A 19883-nucleotide genomic window follows, 5' to 3' on the forward strand; every position below is an offset into this window, starting at 1 on the left:
CATTCTCTCCTGATGAGGAGCTTAGCTATAAAATGTGGATTATGAGCAAAGATGGCTTTATCATGAGGCCAAAGCTCAAGCTTCAGGGCTCCTCACTTGGATAGGCCATTATGAGAAAAGCCCCATTTGGAGTTTCAGCTTTCATTAAATTTAATCACACATTTAGACAGCCATTAAGTTACTACTCAAAACATTTTATGATAGCAAATGCAGTACATCTTCTAATTAAGTAGGCAAAACTGAATAAAAACCTGCTATTAAAACAAGATAAAGTCTGAGTTAACAGTTCAAAAGTCAAAATACACAATATACATGCTTGAAATAACTGTTATTTAACTTGACAATTCTACGATAAAGGCTGTCATTTTAGTTTAGATAGGACTGCCTGCCTTGTTTATAAAAGCCAAAATATGGAAATGTTACAGAAAATACTTTACTTCTGCTCTAAAATTCAAATGTGCTTCTGAAATTCAAGTATGTATCAATTACAAAAATTAATGACTTCATAATTAAGACAAAGCTTAATAGATACGTATATGAAAGAGCCTAGATTAAAAAAAATTTAATTGCAATCCTAATGTATTTGCTAATACTAATTCAGGTTTATGAAATTATAATATTTACTTTCAAGAAACAATCAAATAAGAGTTCATGATGGTTTACAAGAAAAACCAATCTGACTAGTATTATAAAATCTAACTGTAAAATGGTCTGGGTTTTTATATTAAGATGTCAACACAGATGTCGTCTAAGTTATCAAAATAAGACCACTCTATTAGAAAAAGTTGAATACTTACCATCAAAACTAATACTTGCTACCTTGGTATATTTACTTTCTGAAGCTTTTAATGTAATTGGTTTAAAGTGTACAGTGATGGCATCATTTTGTGGTGTAGGTCGAACACTCTGCAAAGAGAAAAATTTACACTGCATTATTTTAGTCTAGTGGTCCAGTTTATACTGAAAAGTGTATTGGAAAAGTGAAGCAGAATCAAAATCTGAAAAGTTTAAGTGGTCGCTTTAAATGGAGTAGGCTAAATGATAAAATCTCAATTTCAACAGACAGTCTTTATGAAATAAAATGATGACCAGAAGGAAAAATGTGTGATAGATAAGTGAGTATTAAAAAATCTAAAGTCAAACTAGGGAAATGAGTATAAATACATAATAAAGAAAAAAGGTATTTCTTTTTAAAATGAATGTCTAATTCACATATAAGAAAAGAGGATCTTCAGGGTTTACAACAGGGGCTGAGGGGCTGAATGGTGAAGTGGATGGCAGGAATGTGCAACCTAAAACAGGTCAGAATGCTTTCAACTTAAAAGAGTTGAATTTAAGAGAGTTTGAATTTTCTATTCAAAAAGCTAAGCTTCCCAGGTGGCTCAGTGGCAAAGAATCTGCTTGCCAATGCACAAGATGCAAGAGACACAGGTTCAATCCCTGGGTCAGAAAGATTCCCTGTGGTTTGCAAAAGAGTTGGAGATGACTTAGTGACTAAGCAACAAACGTGCCTAAAGAGAAAGAAGGACAGTCCTTTGAAGGCACAAGAAGCATCTTAGGAGAGTGAGAGGAAACGCTGTCGCTCGCACCATGTTCAATCACAGGAAAACAAAGTTGCTTACCTACAGAGATGACAGATACTGCTTCTGAGTTCCAGACAGCCCCTCCCATTGCTGGTCAGTGACTCAGCTGTCAGGGTGTCTTTACTGGGCCTCGGATGATGGTCCTCAGGAGGACCCTGTGGTTTTCTGTGCTGGAAATCTTAATTGCCTTAGCTCTTGGCTGCAGGCTCTCCCAGCATTTTATCTCTTTCTTCTTCTTTGAGAACTCTTACTTTGCTTCTGAATCACTAATAGGGGATGGGGGTGCTGACGGGTTCATATCAATATATTTGCTATCAATAATCCTGCTGTTATTAGCAGTCATTTAAAGTATGAATCTTCTCCTTCCTTGAAGGGTACTGCATGTGTATATGTATTGATACGTATTTTTAACAGTAAAACAAAGCAGCCTGACTATAAGATAACTGGAGAAAGTTCATTTGGTTTTGTCATACTATGCTACTGTATTTTTTCTGAAGGAAAGGAAAGCAGTACAGAAACCCAGAGTGACGAGTTTACAACAAAAGAATTTTAACTATTTAACCTGCAGTGTAAATTTCTGTAAGCTGCAATTTACTCTGGGCCATGTTTCTTCCTGTAAAATTGTAGGGGACGGGATTAGGTTATTTTCTAAGTTTCCATCAGGGGCTTCCCTGGTGGTTCAGTGGTAAAGAATCCACTTGCCAATGCAGATGTAGGTTCAATTCCTGGGTCAGGAATATACCCTGGAGAAGAAAATGACAACCCACTCCAGTGTCTTGCCTGAGAAATCCATGCCTGGCTACAGTCCAAGGGGTAGCAAAAGAGCTGGACATGACTCAGCAACTAAACAACAACAACAAAGTTTTCATCTATCTAAAAAATGTGATTCTATTAATTTTGCTGTTTTTCTTAGAATTAGTTGTATTTATCCTGAGGGCTTCCCTGGTGGCTCAGACGGTAAAAGCGTCTGCCTGCAATGCGGGAGACCTGGGTTCGATTCCTGGGTCAGGAAGATCCCCTGGAGAAGGAAATGGCAATCCATTCCAGCACTCTTGCCTGGAAAATCCCACGGACGGAGGAGCCTGATAGGCTACAAGTCCATGGGGTCGCAAAGAGTCGGACACAACTGAGCGACTTCACTTTCACTTTCTTTTCATCCCGAGGTCAGGGTTTATTTTGAGAAATGATCACGTAAAGCTTTGTAGTTTACAGAGGACACATTTGGTCCCTAATTCTTTCACTTGCTCTGTTGACTGTGATACAGCAGCAATGGAACCTTGACCATTTTCAAACACGCTTAAAGACTGTAAGCTGCAGTTCATCAGTAGTAAGCACAAGCCTATGCCAGAAACAGCTAAGCAATGGTACTTCTTACCACACAGTCACTGTTAAGTAGTGACAACTTAGTTGATGATAAAAAATGCTTTTCTTGTATGAAACACACTTTAAGACTTTCCTTACCAGAGGAAAAGTTTATATCCGTATTATTAATATTACCTTAAAATAATAGTCATATGATTTTACCAATAGTAGTATTACTAATAGTAATATTATTTACACTAATAGTAAAATAATATTCAATTGACTCATGTTTTGTACAAATGGTCTGAAGTGTTCACTTACTACCATTCAAAGAAAAAATACCCCAATCAGTTAAAAACCCGTTTTTCAAGGAAACAAAAACAAAGCAAAACAAACGAAAGACTTAAACAGTTGGCTCATTCTGGTGGCTTTAAATGAAAAGTAATAATCAGAAACTTGTAATAAGCATATTTATACTAACAATATATTTCAGCATCAGTCACTAACTGTTGTTTACTTAAAGATAATTGAGAAGTGGAAAAAATGTGGCAAGATTCCCAGGAAAGGCAGCTTGCATAGGCTCTAAATATAGTTCCAGTCTTTCTCACGACATTCATACCCAACTATGCTCAGTAACTCTCAAGTGAGACACCAGGCCCAGGACATGCTGAAACGACTCAACTGCTTTAAGCAAGCAAGCAAAAAAAAAAAAAAAAAAAAAAACCTTCTGGTATACAGCAATTGTATTGTTAATAGTAGGTGCACAGATTTTCTAAGGCTCACGTCAAGTTGACAAAGGTAAAATTTAAGAACATCTGTGATTTCTTATTAATTAGCAAGGAAACATCATACAAAGGTGTTTTAAGACATCTCAAGCAAACTCACTCCATTATTTATACAGCATTAATGTTTTACAAATGTTGAGGAAAACTATATTTTCAAAGTTGCACTATAGATGTGCTGTGTCAGGAAGGCTCGAACCTGGGTATCTTGCTTACTGATGGTGAGGAGCTTATATTAGGAATTGCTTACTTTAGTGTGTGTGTGTGGTCAGTCATGTCAGACTCTTTGTGACACCATGGACTGTAGCCCATCAGAGTCCTCTATCCATGGGATTTTCCAGGTAAGAATACTGGAGTGGGTTGCCATTTCCTTCTCCAGGGGATCTTCCCAAACCGCATCTCCTGCATTGGCAGGTGGAATCTTTACCACTGCTCCACCTGGGAAGTAGTCTTATATCTTGAAAAGTGAAGAGACACTGAATTCCCTGAAGGGAGGGAGGCAGGGACCTTTCTCATATGCACCAGTCTGTAGGTCTGGCATACTACGGAAGAACCCTGGGAAGCTATCTTAATACTCAGTTTCCATGGCAGACGGGTCCATCCCCTGGCTGATCAGGCAAGAAGTCCAAGCTATCATCATCTCTCAACTGGACCACTGCAACAGATTTTTAACCTTCTTCAGTTCATTCTCTAAAAAGCAGCTACAGTGACTTTAATAACACATAGATCAAATGATATCACATCCTTGCTTAAAATTCCGTAATTTTCCATTGCCCTTATAGTAAAACCAAAACCCCTCCCAGGAGACCGGGAAACCCTGCTCGACCCTCCAGCCCGTCTTTTGCATCTGAGCCCAGTGAGTTTCAACATTTGCAGCTGCCCCTCAGGTCTTTGCACTTGCTCATCCCTGTGATGGAACACTTGTCCACCAGCTCTGCTTTCCTTATGGGGGCCTGCTTCTCACTCTTCAGTTACTACCTCAAATGTCAGCTCCTCAGAGACAGCACTACCTAAAGCAACTCCTTCCTCGACTTACACGCCATTCGGTTTATTTCTCAGTTTACAATAATGTTGCATACCTGTTTGTCTGTCTCCCAACTAAAAAAAAAATGAGCTCAGTAAGGGCAAGACCTTGGTTCCCTGCTGTATCCTGAGTAGTCAGCACAGAAGCTGGCATACAGCTGATACTGAATATTTACTGAATGAGTGGATGAGGCAATGAATGAATGAATGAGGAAATAAGTCTACCATAACAAAAGCAAGAGTATAGGCTTCAGATGTTAGAAGAAAACATACACAGGTAGGCACAGATGTAGATCTAGGACAGGTACATAAACCAATAGGCTTTTAATAGGAATACTGAATATAAAATCAAAATGATATAGTCATAAAAACTTGATTGATAAGTATACCTAATATACTTTCAAGTAACTTTTGCATTTAATATGCCAGCAAATTTGGAAAACTCAGCAGTGGCCACAGGACTGGAAAAGGTCAGTTTTCATTCCAATCCCAAAGAAAGGCAATGCCAAAGAATGCTCAAACTACTGCACAATTGCACTCATCTCACACACTGGCAAAGTAATCCTTAAAATTCTCCAAGCCAGGCTTCAACAGTACATGAACCGTGAACTTCCAGATGTTCAAGCTGGTTTTAGAAAAGGCAGAGGAACCAGAGATCAAATTGCTAACATCTGCTGGATCATCAAAAAGAGAGTTCCAAAAAAACTCACCTGCTTTATTGACTATGCCAAAGCCTTTGACTGTGTGGATCACAATAAACTCTGGAAAATTCTTAAAGAGATGGGAATACCAGACCACCTGACCTGCCTCCTGAGAAATCTGTATGCTGGTCAAGAAGCAACAATTAGAACTGGACATGGAACAACAGACTGGTTCCAAATACGAAAAGGAGTACATCAAGGCTGTATATTGTCATCCTGCTTATTTAACTTATATGCAGAGCATATCATGCGAAATGCCGGGCTGGATGAAGCACAAGCTGGAATCAAGATTGCTGGGAGAAATATCAATAACCTCAGATACACAGATGATACCACCCTTACGGCAGAAAGCAAAGAAGAACTAAAGAGCCTCTTGATGAAAGTGAAAGAGAGGAGTTAAAAAGTAGGCTTAAAACTCAACATTCAGAAAACTAAGATCATGGTATCTAGTCTTATCACTTTATGGCAAATAGACAGGGTAACAATGGAAACAGTGACAGACTTTATTTTTTTGGGCTCCAAAATCACTGCAGATGGTGACTGTGGCCAAGACATTAAAAGACACTTGCTCCTTGGAAGAAAAGTTATGACCAACCTAGACAGCATAATAAAAAGCAGAGACATTACTTTGCCAGCAAAGGTCCATCTAGTCAAAGCTATGGTTTTTCCAGTGGTCATGGGACAGATGTGAGAGTTGGACTATAAAGAAAGCTGAAAGCCAAAGAATTGATGCTTTTGAACTGTGCTGCTGGAGAAGACTCTTGAGAGTCTCTTGGACTGCAAGGAGATCCAACTAGTCAATCCTAAAGGAAATCAGTCCTGAATATTCACTGGAAGGACTGATGCTGAAGCTAAAACTCCCAATACTTTGGCTGCCTGATGCAAAAACCAATTCACTGGAAAAGACCCAGATGCTGGGAAAGATTGAAGGCAGGAGGAGAAGGGGACGACAGAGAATGAGATGGTTGGATGGCATCACCGACTCAAAGGATGGTGAGTTTGAGCAAGCTTCAGGAGTTTGTGATGGACAGGGAAGCCTGGCATGCTGCAGTCCATGGGGTCGCAAAGAGCTGGACACGACTGAGGGAACTGAATTTTTGCATTTTATATAGCTGAATTTAGTTACTTTAAATGGTCTGACTCATTTTCCCTATTTGGAAAAGAAGGACCTGTGTATCTTACAGGAGAGTTGCATCAAATAAGATAATCCATGTAAAGAACTTACCATAAAGCCTAACTCATGGTAAGAGCAAAAATGTTCACTTACAATGTATTCTAAAACTCCTTAATAAAAGAGAAAAGTAGGAACGTGGGCCTATTTATACTTATGTTTACTATAAATGAATTAAATAGTAAATTTTTTTCATTCACATTCTTAGAATTGCTGATTTCATTTTTCTAGAAAATGTTTATTTTTCAAGACATTTGGGTCCATTCATTGTATGTAAAAAGTTAGACCAGAATGTGTGGGCTAAGAAAAGGCACCTCCCCAATAAACGTCTGAAGTGAAATGAAATTCACTGAGTTGTGTCCCACTCTTTGTGACCCCATGGACTGTAGCCAGCCAGGCTCCTCTGTCCATGGAACTCTCCAGGCCAAGAATACTGACTCTGGATCTCCTGCATTGCAGGCAGATTCTTTTACCATTTGAGCCACCAGGGAAGCCCCCAAGCCTGTACATATGGAGACAGGACTTCAGGCCTGAAATCTGCCCAACAAGCATGAGAGGTCCTACACTGTGCGAGACAATCCACAGGATCAAAGAAACCAGTAAGAGACAGACAGCAGGCAGAACACACACAAAATAATAACAATTATCTGATGTCTCAAACTGGGGCAACAGCAGGCCCTCCACCAACAGCCAAGAGTCTGACCTGTACGCACGTGCGCAACTGGCTTTAAAGGGGACTCCCAGAATGAAGCCAGATGGTGAGTTTCAGGAGGTCCTGCAGAGGCCAGGCCTCTAGCATGTGGGCAGGAAAGGGAGGTGTGCACACAGCATCACGTATGTGGTAACTGTGCTCCTTGCTGCCAGCTGGGCTCCAGAAGAAATTCTGGACCCAGAAGTTCAGAGAACAAAAGCAGGCTGTAGCCAAAGCAACCTGGATAGACTGAGCAGAAAGAGTCACATCCCATGACAGAGGAGACTCTGATACACTACACTGGAAAAGTCTGAAGAAAAAGAATCACAACTCCGAGTATAAAGTGAGATTCTGAAATGTTATAATAGAGTGGTGATTCTTAGGCCTTTTCATTTCCCTGGTAAAACCTGAAATGTGTGTCTGTGTCTGTAAGGAAGTCTAACTTTTTATTTTTGCAAATGTGAGGATGTTGGGGATGAGGGGAAAAAGGAGAAATTCCTACTCTCTTCTACCTTTGTTCATAAAACAAAGGGTAGTTTAATGTTGAACCAAAAAATACTAGAGGAATTTAACAAAACCAAAGGTTGGTCCTCTGAAAGGGTCGACAAAAGTGACAAACCTTTGGAGAGACTGAAAATTGTTTTAAATAGAGAGGAGACACAATTTCTAAAATCAAGAATGGAAGGTGGGCCATTACTCTCTACCTCACAGAAAATAAGAGCTTTATAAGTAAACACTGAACAATGGTATGCCAACAAATTAGGTAACTTAGATGAAATGAAAAAATTCCTAGAAAGACAGAAGCTACTGAAACTGGCTCCAGAAGAAATAGAAAATCTGAATAGGCCTATAGCAAGTAAAGAGATTGAATTAATAATTTTAAAACATTCCATGAACAAAAGTTTAGGTCCAGATGACTTCACTGGTGAATTCCACCAAACATTTAAAGAAGAATTAACACCAATCCTTCACAAATTCTCCCCAAAAACAGAAGAGGAAAGAACACTTTCCCACTCATTCTATTAAACAAAACAAAACAAAACTCCAAACAATCCTCCCCAACTATGTATTACCTTTATTTATAAAACAACAAATATTTTAACGTCAAAGAAGTAAGTATATTATATCAGAATGGTCCTTATCCAGAAAGGGTGTTTATAACTTTATGTTAATTATGTTGACATATACACACACTCATATTTTTATAAACATTTACATTGCTCATTTTTCTATAGACTCGTGAAAACTTCAATACAGATTAAATAATCCCTAACCCCTTAATATAGCAACAATAGTCAGCATTCTGTTTGTTTGTTTTTTAAAGAAAAATACATTATCAGGGTGGCAGGGTCAAAGGAGCTGTTTCTTGTCATCTATGGAAGGGTCCCGGCCCTTGAAGACCTCCCTGAGGAGCAGGGGCCTGAACCCCAGTATACTTAGCAGGTCTAACACTGGAGTGGTAGGAACCGCAGGCTGGGGTAGTTTCAGCTCCACTGTATCCTAGGGGAAGCTCTTTACAGACTCCATTCCCCTAACTCACTCCCAATTCTCCTACCAAGCAAGAAATACTAGGTCATATGTCTGACAGGACACTGCTTAATCTACAACTCTCCCAGTAAGCAAGGTCACTGTGCATTAAAATGTGGCTGCCTGGGGTGACCATCTCTCCCATTACTTGGGGATTGTGTACCCTCTTCTTCTCGGTCTCTACTCCATCAGTTGGTGGTAAATTCTGGGTTTGGGTAGAAATGGACAATGGTTTCTAAGTCTCAAAGCCCATCTGATCTATCTCACTTTTATCAGAGTTCTCTGAATATAGGTTTTCTGACACCAGCACAGGTTATAATAAAAATACACTGCTTTCCTCTTCCACTATTCTCTGTGTAACTTGGGGACCTCACCTCCATGACCAGGAGGCGAGGTCATGGGCTAAAGCAAAATCTGGATACTCTAGCTCCCTCAAACCATCGCATGGCATGCCAATTCCACACAAGGCATCAAAGTCACTTGTTCCATGCGTATGCGTGAGACGGCGAGAGGACCCTGGTTCCAGCGTGCTACGGAGGTAACTATGGCCGATGCTAGTCAGAAGGGGCCCCTGTGTCACAGGTTAACAGCACTCGACCACTACCTATCACATCTCTCTGCTTCCTGATTTCTCCTTCCAACTCATCTGAATCTTATATCTCTTTTTTACTTAACCATACCTTAAGTCTAACAACCTATTTTTCTTTATACACAGCACACAGATCCTAGGATTCATCAGAATCCACAGGCCTAAATAGGAACCTCATGAACGCTAGTTCAGAGACCTTGGAGAAGACTGTTCACATGCCCTTCTCATCCTTAAAATCTGATCAGACAGGCAGAACAGGTTTCCTATACTCTATTTTGAACCAAAGTGTCACCAGGTCACCACAAAACAGATATCCTTTAGAGCAGGAGTTTATTTTATAACTTTGATATAAGTTTAAAAACAAAGAATATATAAATTAGGAAAAAATGTAAGCAAAAACTTACTGTTATTGGTACATCTTTTGTTCCTGAATTTAATAAATGAAGATTTAAAACTTTTGGTAGATCTGTTAAAATTAAGGAAAAGAAACATTTCTTAAAGTGGTATGTTTTCTATAACAAGTTAGAATCTTTCTCTTCTATCAGTTTAAATATATTTTAGAATGTGAAGTAGAATGACAATCACATTTATAAAAAGAATGTGATAATAACATTCCTAGACAGGAACTGCCTTACTTCTAAGGACAGTGAGTACTGTAAGAACTAAACAATCAGATCAAAAAACAAACTTTTTCAGTGAAATTGACATCATCACCAATCTTTCAGTTTTCCAGCAAAGCACAATGAAGCAATTCAATAAAGTACAATATGAAAGTATTATAGTAAAACCAAATCTAACCTTCAAGAATGGGTCTTCAATCCTAAACAACCAAATTTCAATTACATATGGCCCCATAGGAGGAAGCCTGTATTACATGCCTTCTTTTTTTATTTTAATAAATCCTCTTTGGTTATTTTCAATTTTAGAATTTGAATTCGTTCTCTGACCTCAGGGACTGATTTCTAACATTACATTATTATAATGCAACTGAATTAATCCATATCTAAACAAAAATTCAGAAGTAAATCTATTTCCTTTATTTTACAATTGAAAGATTTAGTATAATTAAATAGGTGAGAAACTGGATTAAGAAACTACTTTCTGCCTCAATCTTCCATTAAGAAGACTTGACTTAAGTTATCCATGACACTGCTTTCCCATCTGGTAAGCAATGGCATCCCTCAGAAGAATGGGGTGTAAACCCCTAAGGGCTCTGACTTCCCAGAAGCAGACTTCTAAAGATCATGTAATACACTGAGAAATAACTTTCAAAGCTGAACTAATTACAGAGGAGTTAAAGGAGAGCCATTTAGCGATGAATACAGGGATTTTTAAAAAAGACTTCACGACACTATCTCTTTTTTTTACCTTGTGTTCGCAGTGTGCCAAAATCTAACATTTCAGTTGAGGAATAAATTCCAGGAGCTTGGAAAAAAGAAGAGTACACAATTATATTTCATCTTGCCAGAGTAAGATGTGCTGAAGACAAACCATGCTCCTTTAGTCATCCACTCACCTGTTGTGACTTCCACTTCAACCGGAAGGATGATAAACTCCGTGCTGTCTGAAGCATTTGTCTTTATTCTTATGAAAGCTGTGTGATTATCTGCTTCTCTAGATGAAAAACTGGCTCTCATCACTCCCTTGGTTTCATAAGGAGGAATTTCCTGACAAGTTAACAGACCAGAATGTAGCAAAACCACTACAGTTTATTGAATAAGATGACATCACCTAAAAGATGCATTATTATTTTATATAGAAAAAAATACTGCCAATTAAACAAACACATTCACTTCACTGATTATACTGCACAGTCCAATTTTGGAGGATGTTAAATGATACAATTGTGTGTATCTTAAAATTGATGAAGTTTGGTATATAAATTTGAGCAAAACAAAAAAGAGATAAAATTATATGAAAACAAACTGTCAGCTGCAAAGCCATCATTAAAAGGTAGAGTCCAATTTTTTTGCTGTATTGGTGTGCTTGTTTAGAGGAGTTCAGTCCAAATCCTCTAAACAATAAACACATCACCATCAAAGAGAAACTGCTTTCCCAGACATTCACAGGACTCTCTTTAAATGATAACTAAATGGAACACAGACTTGGCTCTCCTTTCGTTTAAAACCTAACAGAACAAGCTTCCCAAGCAAATCCACAGTTCAACAAATGTGTTCAGTAAGGCTCTTAGCGTGTAAAGTAGCATAACTTTTTAGGTTCGTAAAAACATACATAAACACTAGAGGGAAGAGAATACAACATATACACTAGAAGGAAGAGGCACTGGAAAAAAAACTTTTTTTTGAGGTACAAATCTTTTCCTGCTTTTATAATAAACTGGCTTCACTGGGCAGAGTTTCAGAGTTTCTCTGCACATACCTTTTGGCCTATTTTAGGAAATCCCTGTGGTTCAGAATGTACTGGTCTTCATTTACCTCCATTCTCTTAACTTTCTAGACTCAAAGTAGTAAAGAGGTGACTGGAACCCTCTCGGGGCCATGAGAGACGGATCGCCCACACCCCCATCTCCAGGAGCTGACTGGGGTTTGCTCACTGAAACAGGCTGGGAGTGAGGTCAAGGCCAGCTGCCTTCTCTAGGCCAATCCCACCCTAGATTTGTAGGAATAAGAATCACTATTTTTTCTTGTAGCTGCTAAGAATATTAAAGCAATTTTCCATGTCTGCTACATTACAGTTCTTAATTAGAAATCTGAATTCTCTAATGTTTATTAGAATCCACTTCAGCGTGTGTGCCAAGTTGCTTCAGTCGTGTCCAACTCTTTGTGACTCTATGAACCGTACCCGCCAGGCTCCTCTGTCCATGGGATTCTCCAGGCAAAAATACTGAAGTGAGTTGCCATGCCCTCCTCCAGGGGATTTTCCCCCAGGGATTCAACCTGCGTTTCTGATGTCCCCTGCATTAGCAGGCGGGTTCTTTACCACTAGCGCCACCTGGGAAGCCCATCACAGTAAATTCTTAGTTCTTCTATTTAGAATTATAACACGAATTTAATACCTTATAATCAATTATATAAAGCATTGCTTTATACACAATTTCTCCCAAAGTCTTTTCAAACAAAATCATAATTTCAAGGCAAAACACTTTTGTGAAAGGATATAAAAAGGCTGTCCATTACATACCTTTCTACTAGCTAGAGGGTTTCTATATCTTAGGAGTTAACTTAGTCACTGACAATTTGGTTTCTAAATGTTCAAGTTAACATCCTAAAAAATGTCCCCTGCACATCCCTTCCTTCCCTGGTTGAGACTGGTCAGATGACAGAATCAAGAGGTGGTGTGTTTTTAAATTAACAGGGCAATTAACAAAGAAACTTTGATCTTCAGAACTTATTCATGTGGTGAAGTCTACGTGTCTTCAATTATGGATAAGCAGTGATTTTAGCGACAAGCACTACATATTCTATGCCTTTCCCTTTTCTGATTAAAGCTGAGTAGACAACATTAAAGAATAAAAACAATCCTCCTATGGCAGGAACCTTTGCAAATTAGGTAATGGCTACCTATTCATTAATCTGGTTAATATTTGCTAATATTCTCCAAGAGAAAGTGGTTCTCTCACCACTTACACAAACTACTGATACATCTTCAACAGCATTAAATGTGGATGTACTGAGAGATCACCTAAGAACTTAGTCTCTAAGTCATCACAAGAGCCTATGTTCCCTCTGTAAACGCCATCTCCGCCATCAACAATAAGTTTGAATGTTCAATTATGTACCTTTAAAAATACCATGAATCCCTTCCATGGTTTTTTCTTTTTTTTTCTTCAGTTTTAGTGTAAAGCATATTATAAACGATTAGATTCAGAAACAACTTTACCAATATTATTCTGTAGAAGAATAGTTAAAATCTCTTCCTTTCCACACAGGGGGTTAAAGGTTCCACCAATTTTGTTCACTGCTCTTTCCAAAAATGATTAATACCACTCTACTACTCTCAGTCTCTCCAGTTTTCAAATATATTTGATACACATTTAATGCTAAGACAGTAATTATGGAGACATCACCCGTATTTCTTTGGGTGATAAGCAGTTATGTGTTTTCTGGTGCATGTAAGGAAATAACTGGTTTCAAGCGCTCTCACGCGAGAACACGTCTGCACTCACCCACAGTTTCCTGGTGCCTCCCTGCTGCCCTGTGGGAAGTTCAAGGTGAAGGTCTCCTCCACTAGAGTACATTTCTACAACCTGAGACAGAAGAGTACATGATGGTTAAGTAAAAATCATATTCTCGATGCAAGTGATTTGCTGTTATGTAGAAATGTTTGATGGCTTAATTGCGTCTATCAGAAAAAATTTAAAAAATGCTTATAGATACAAAGGATAAGTATTGGCAGGATAAGTATGGCGTCACAGCACCAGAGGCAGTGCCCGTATGTATAAGCACTGGTGCAATATTTAATTAAACAGGTTACTTCAAAATATCAAACTCAAAAATAGTGTAGCTGTTTCAGAGACTGGATTTTAGAAAATCCATCTGGAGGACATATATTTTTGTATTTTCCCAAGGAAACAGCTTCTGGAAAGAATCAAATTTTAGAAACACACATTTTGTATTTCTTATAGTAATACAAGTTCTTCTTTATTCACATATCAACAACAAGACCCAGTAGCAGATCTATTAACCACTGTAACTGTGACGCGTGCTCAGTCGTTCAGTCGTGTCTCTTTGTGACCACATGGACTGCAGCCTACCTGCCAGGCTCCTCTGTCCATGGGATTTTCCAGGCAAGAATACTGGAGTGGGTTGTCATTTCCTACTCCAGGGTATACTCCCGACCCAGGGATTGAACCTGTGTCTCCTGCACTGGCAGGCAGATTGTTTACCACCGAGCCACCTGGGAAATCCTAATTGTGACACAGTGAAGTGCATATCATATTGATAGGCAACAGTATCAATGCAGGATTAAAATATCTGATGTGTTCTGCAAGCAAAATCACAGGTACTATTAATATCTCTGTGGCTTGTACCTATACCCATTTTTTTTTTTAGCTAATAATTTCTTTAAATTTTTTTTTCTTTTTACAGTGTTGCGCTGGTTTCTGCTATACAACAATGCAAATCAGCCATAACTACACATTTTTAAAAAACAGCTGTACTGAGGTATGATTCATGTACAATAAAACTCTACATTTTGAAAGTGTACAACGAGATAGATTCTGACATGTACATGAAGATGGAATGAAGCTACCATCACAATTATGATATTAAGTAAACCGTTTACCTCCCAAAGTTTCCTCACACCCTCTCCACCCCCCCTGCCACTCTCGGCCCTTTCCCATCCCCAAGCACCGCTGAGCTGCTGTTGGCCACTCAAAATTAGTCTGTGTTTTCTAGCATTTTATATAAATGGGAGCATACAGTGTATACTCATGTCTGGTTGCTTTTATTCAGTGTAATTATCTTGAGATCTATTACATTGTTTTTTTACTAACAGTTCATTTCTTTTTTGATTTTATGGATATGCCACAATTCTAGATCCATTCACTTGCTGATGAACATCTGGGTTGTTTCCAGTTTTTTGGTCATTACAGATAAAGCTGTTATGCACACCACATTTCTGTGTGGACATCTGCTTTTCTTTCTCTTGGGTAAACAGCAAGGAACAGAAGGGTCGTATGCCTCTTTGCTCATATAAAGAAAAGGAGCCTTTTGTTTAAAGGAAGGTTATCCTACCTCTTAAAAATAAAGAATATATTTAATTAAATGCAAATCTGGGGTGAAGAATGAGAATGGGTGGAAAACCTTTCCTTGTCTATCACAAACCAGGAGTACATAAAAAAGGACAAAGCAGGACAGACAGTAACACTTTAGTATATGCTTAAAGGCTTTTGTTTCTGGTGGGTGTGGTTGTTACTGTAACGATTTACCCAAGACTAAGGAGCTACGGTCTTGTCTGTGTCTTAATACTTGCCTTCCAATATATTACTGTTCCCCTTCAGTACTGACTGTGCTAACAGCGCCTTAACTGATGGGGTGACTTATAGGACTTTTTCTGTAAAACCAGAAAACACCGTGTGTTATTTCATTTAGAAATCTTCCAAGGTATTAAGGAAACAAGCCTAACAAAGTTTGAAAACAAGATTAAAAGGTTGAATCCTGACAAGAGGGAAGGGAATATGGAAATGCGGACAGATAAAGGCTAAATTATAAAATCAAAGGGAAGATAACATTGAAACTAGAACAACAGACTCCTGATTTTCAGTCCCCTGCTAGTTGTTTCTAATTTAATAAAGTTTAGGGGGAAAAGGATGCCAATGATATATACAAATGATAATTTATGTTAAAAACAAAATACCAGGAGGAACGTTAATTTCAGAGTGCCCCCGTACGTGTACACAAGCACAGAGAAAGGCCTGAGGAGACACACCGAGGTTACACGAAGGTTATCAGTGAGGAAGGGTTCTGGCCAGGAGCTGTGATAACAACAGTCATTTAAATCACTTGATATAAAATAAAACTGAAGGTTCAGGGCCTCGGCCACCCTAGCCACAAGTTCACATGCTCAGCAGCCCCAGTGGCTGGCGGTTCCTGTACGGACAGAGCACATACAGAACGCTCCCATCACACCAGAAAGTTCTGCGGGACCGTACTGGACTGGAAGGCAGCAAGTTCAAGGGGACTTCCGCCTTACACATTTGAACCGTTAATAGTTTTCAGTGAGAACATACTTGTGTGTTAGTGTTGTATAAAGAACAAATGAGGTGTAATTTCTTGCTTTACAATACTTTCTTAAATTTGAGGACAAGTTCATGACACACAGGACTATCAGGTTAAGAGTGTCTTCCACACAACCTTCCAGTTTAAAAAGCAATTAAGTTCCGGGCATGTGACAGACAGGACAGTGACCATAGTTAATACCAACACTGTAACTGCACATTTCAAAGTTACTAAAAGAGCAGATCTTAAAATTTCTTATCATAAGAAAAAAAAGTTTTGTAATTATGTGTGGTGATGTTGCTAACGAGACTTACTGTGGTGATCGTTCTGTGATATACACAGAATCACTATGCTGTACACCTGAAATTAACACACTGTTATATGTCAGTTATACCTCAAGTAAACAGTGTCCATCAGGAAGGGACTTGGATTTTCTCTCTCAAAAGCAACCAAAAAAATTGCCTTCCAGAGATAATCTATTGGTTCTTTTTTTTTTTTGACAGGGCCCTGTGGCATGTGGGATCTTAGTTCCCAGACCAGGGATCGAACCAGTGCCCCTGCATTGGAAGCTGAGTCTCAACCACTGAACTGCCAGGGAGATTCCAATCTACTGGTTCTGAGAGAGCAACCCTGGCTTTCCATTTGCTCTCCTGTGCGTTGATGAAAAGTGTACTGTGATAATACTGAACTGAAGTGTTACGTGACTGGAAAAGGACTAGACAAGCCAAAGAAAAAACTCAATATTGAATTCAGAGATAGTTGTTCTCGACGGTAGTCTGAGGACTCAAAAGGCTGAGGAGCAAAGACACAGACTGTAAGGCTACTTAAGTATTTTAACTAGGCTGGCCAACATCTGCTGAGTCTGTAACCTCCATCTTTCCCAGCAGAAAGCAAGACCCTCAGTCCGCGGTGGGGCGACCACGGAGGCGGTGCATCCCTGGGGCTCTGTGACACTGCTGCTGCAGCTGCACATGGCAGCTCACACAGCAGGGCCTGAGAGAACGAGAGGACAGTTCTTATTTCTTGGACTCAAAAATAGTCAAGAAAAGAAAGCAGCAAGAATTTACGAGGTTTCTGTATAGTTTTGTGGTAAAAGTTAGCTGAAACAGGGAAAGTACACCATTCCCCAAAGCAGCAAAAGGATATAAACGAAGACTGATGATGGAGAGGAACTCTGTCTCAAGCAGGAGACAAGGCACTTTCCTCTTTCACGACGAAGATCCTCAGCTACATATAACCAGAATTTGGAGGCAGTGTTTTTATCAATGGCTATCTTCATCCAATGGCAGCTGAGTTTGCAGGGAACCCTTGCTTGCTACCTCAGCATACAACTCCCAGGCATTTCACAAACCCAGATCTGAATATCTCATTGTATTCTTCCTTGTTTTCCTCTTCACCGTTTATGAGCCTTTCTACCAGGGAGTGCTAGGATGACAAAACCCACTTTCGTCGTCAAAGCTCAGCGGCTCATACAACACACAGTGTTTATCCTTCACCTGCTATTTTCAAGCTACTGCTCAGTTCTTCAGTGTTGGTCCTGAAGAACTCCATGGGCCCTGGGAGTAAACATTATTCTGGAAAGTATCCATATATCCTTCCACACAGACAACACAGCTAGAAGCTACAATGGCAACAAGTGTCCATGGCTGGAAGTCACTGGGGAGCCGGGGTGGGGATCTGAGGAAATACCTGCAGGAGCGACACCAGCCACTCCCACCGTGTTAGACAAGGGCTGGGTGAGGAGGGATTTCAAAGGTGGAAATATGATTACTAAAAGACTGCGTAAGATCAGGAGTTGGATTTTTCAAAGTAAAAAAATAAGATGGCTTTTAATCAATGGTTCTATATTATCCTTTCCTTGGATTTTAATTTCCAGGCTGCCATCACCCAATATTTAGTATTACTAGAAATAAATACAAATAGTGGGTTTAAAATTTTAAACTGGGCCAGAAGGAGCTCAAGAAAGAAAAGTAGGGGCCTCATATAGATGAAAACTCTTCTTAAATTAAATGCAGAGCCACTTAAAACTAACACCAGAGAAACCAGTCATTTTAAAAATGGTTCCAAAAATTCAATAACCACACTGATATAACCTCAGGTTCAGACTACAAGCAGCATTAAAAGAATACCTTGCTTCAGTACTACATACTGGCATATATTTTAAAAACCTGTTTTAGGTAATCTAAAAACTGTAAAAGACTGAGATTTCACACTAAGCATTAATTTCCACTGAAGTGAAACACGTTAAAAAAATCACTGCTATAAACTCACCTGTAAAGGCTCGCTGTGAGGATTGTGTATGTTTATTATGGGTGAGAAACTGCTATTCACAGGGACTCTGGCCCCAAGGAATGGCCTCAATCGGTATGGATTTGGAACTCCAACACCAAATACCTGTTTCCAAGTAGAAAAAAAAAAGCAATCTGAGTAGCTTTTATAGTTTTAGATAACATTTTTATAGTTACAACTGATTGATTTAGGGAAAACTGGTGAGTTTACTTATGGAAAAATCTTAATTCTTTTAAAAAGGAACACACATGTAGTTTCTGTACTTGACTATCAGTTGATCTGAGATGCACATATATCTTAAGAATATGGAGAAGGCAATGGCACCCCACTCCAGTACTCTTGCCTGGAAAATCCCATGGATGGAGGAGCCTGGTAGGCTGCAGTCCATGGGGTCGCGTGAAGAGTTGGACATGACTGAGCGACTTCACTTTCACTTAAGAATATATATATTCATATTTATATACATTAAATAACATACATATACATTTGGAATTATTTCTATAATATATTAGAAATTAAAATGCTAGCAGTCCTTCATGAAGTCATGGGAAAGACAAAAGAAAAACAGAGAATCCTGATTTCCCTGTTTCAATCACCTGAAGATGGCTCTAGGGCCCAGACAATCTCTTAACGACCAAGCCCAGTCCCAGGTCATTCCTACATGGGAATGTGGGCTGACCAACAGGGTGAGCCAATCACTCAAATGACAAACATTTATTAAGTGCCTATGATGTGCTGGGCACAGGCATGTACAGTTGTGAATAATTCAACAGTGAACAAGATGCATAATGTGCCTGTCCTTATGGAACTTAAATTCTAGTATGAGGGACAGATAACAATAAAAAGGTTTTTAAAAAATGGATAATGTTATATAGAGCAAACAGTTGGAGTAAGGATGGGAAAATTCTTTCAGAGAGGGTGGCCAGGGGAGGTGATGTGAACTGATGTCACCTGAACGACGAGAAGAAGCAACAATGACTCTTCAGCAAGGGGAAGTATATAGGCAAAGGGCTGGAGGCAGGAAAAGGCCTGGCTTGTTGGAAGACAAAGAAAAAGCTGAGAATCATGGTCAAATGGGATGAGATGGGACAGCTAATATGGGAGTCAGATCCTTAGAGCCTTGCTGGCTTTGCTCAGAAGCGTGCATTTTGCTCTAAGAGCAGTGTCAAAGCATAAAGATTTACATGAGGGGCTGACTGGATGTGGTTTATGTTCAGAGAAGATCATCACGGCTACAGCATGAACAATGGACCGGGGCAGGGGCTGTGGAGGAGAGGAAAGATAGTCAGGAGGCTCTGTGTCACCCAGGGAAAGGTAGGGCCGGCCGGCCTGGGAGACAGTAGTGGTGCTGGAGAGGAGAGAGACATTTAACAGCAAGATGTGGTGAAAGACTAGGTGTGGGGAGGTGAAGATGGATGGCAGCGAGGCGCACCTTGAGAACAACCCGACTACAACCTCAGGTCACCCATGGTCAGCTGGGGGTGCCTCTGGAGGGCACAGGTCTTTCCAGTTTCATGGAGGTCTTTTGATTTACTCAACAAGTAT

The 19883-nt window shown here is 39.4% G+C and overlaps 1 protein-coding gene across 1 annotated transcript in view; it reads right to left on the reverse strand.

The window, feature by feature from the left end:
- Positions 1 to 19883, reverse strand: part of TMEM131 (transmembrane protein 131) — a 120280-nt gene that overhangs the window by 45971 nt on the left and 54426 nt on the right. The window contains exons 6-11 of the mRNA XM_010829857.1: positions 18321 to 18443; positions 13496 to 13576; positions 10886 to 11036; positions 10738 to 10794; positions 9774 to 9835; positions 798 to 906 (exon numbers count right to left, since the gene is read on the reverse strand). Of these exons, the coding sequence (XP_010828159.1) occupies positions 798 to 906; positions 9774 to 9835; positions 10738 to 10794; positions 10886 to 11036; positions 13496 to 13576; positions 18321 to 18443 (583 nt within the window). The remainder of the gene's footprint in view (positions 1 to 797; positions 907 to 9773; positions 9836 to 10737; positions 10795 to 10885; positions 11037 to 13495; positions 13577 to 18320; positions 18444 to 19883) is intronic.

The sequence above is a fragment of the Bison bison genome, unplaced genomic scaffold, assembly GCF_000754665.1.
Source record: "Bison bison bison isolate TAMUID 2011002044 unplaced genomic scaffold, Bison_UMD1.0 scf7180017864508, whole genome shotgun sequence".
NCBI classification, from domain to species: Eukaryota; Metazoa; Chordata; class Mammalia; order Artiodactyla; family Bovidae; genus Bison; species Bison bison.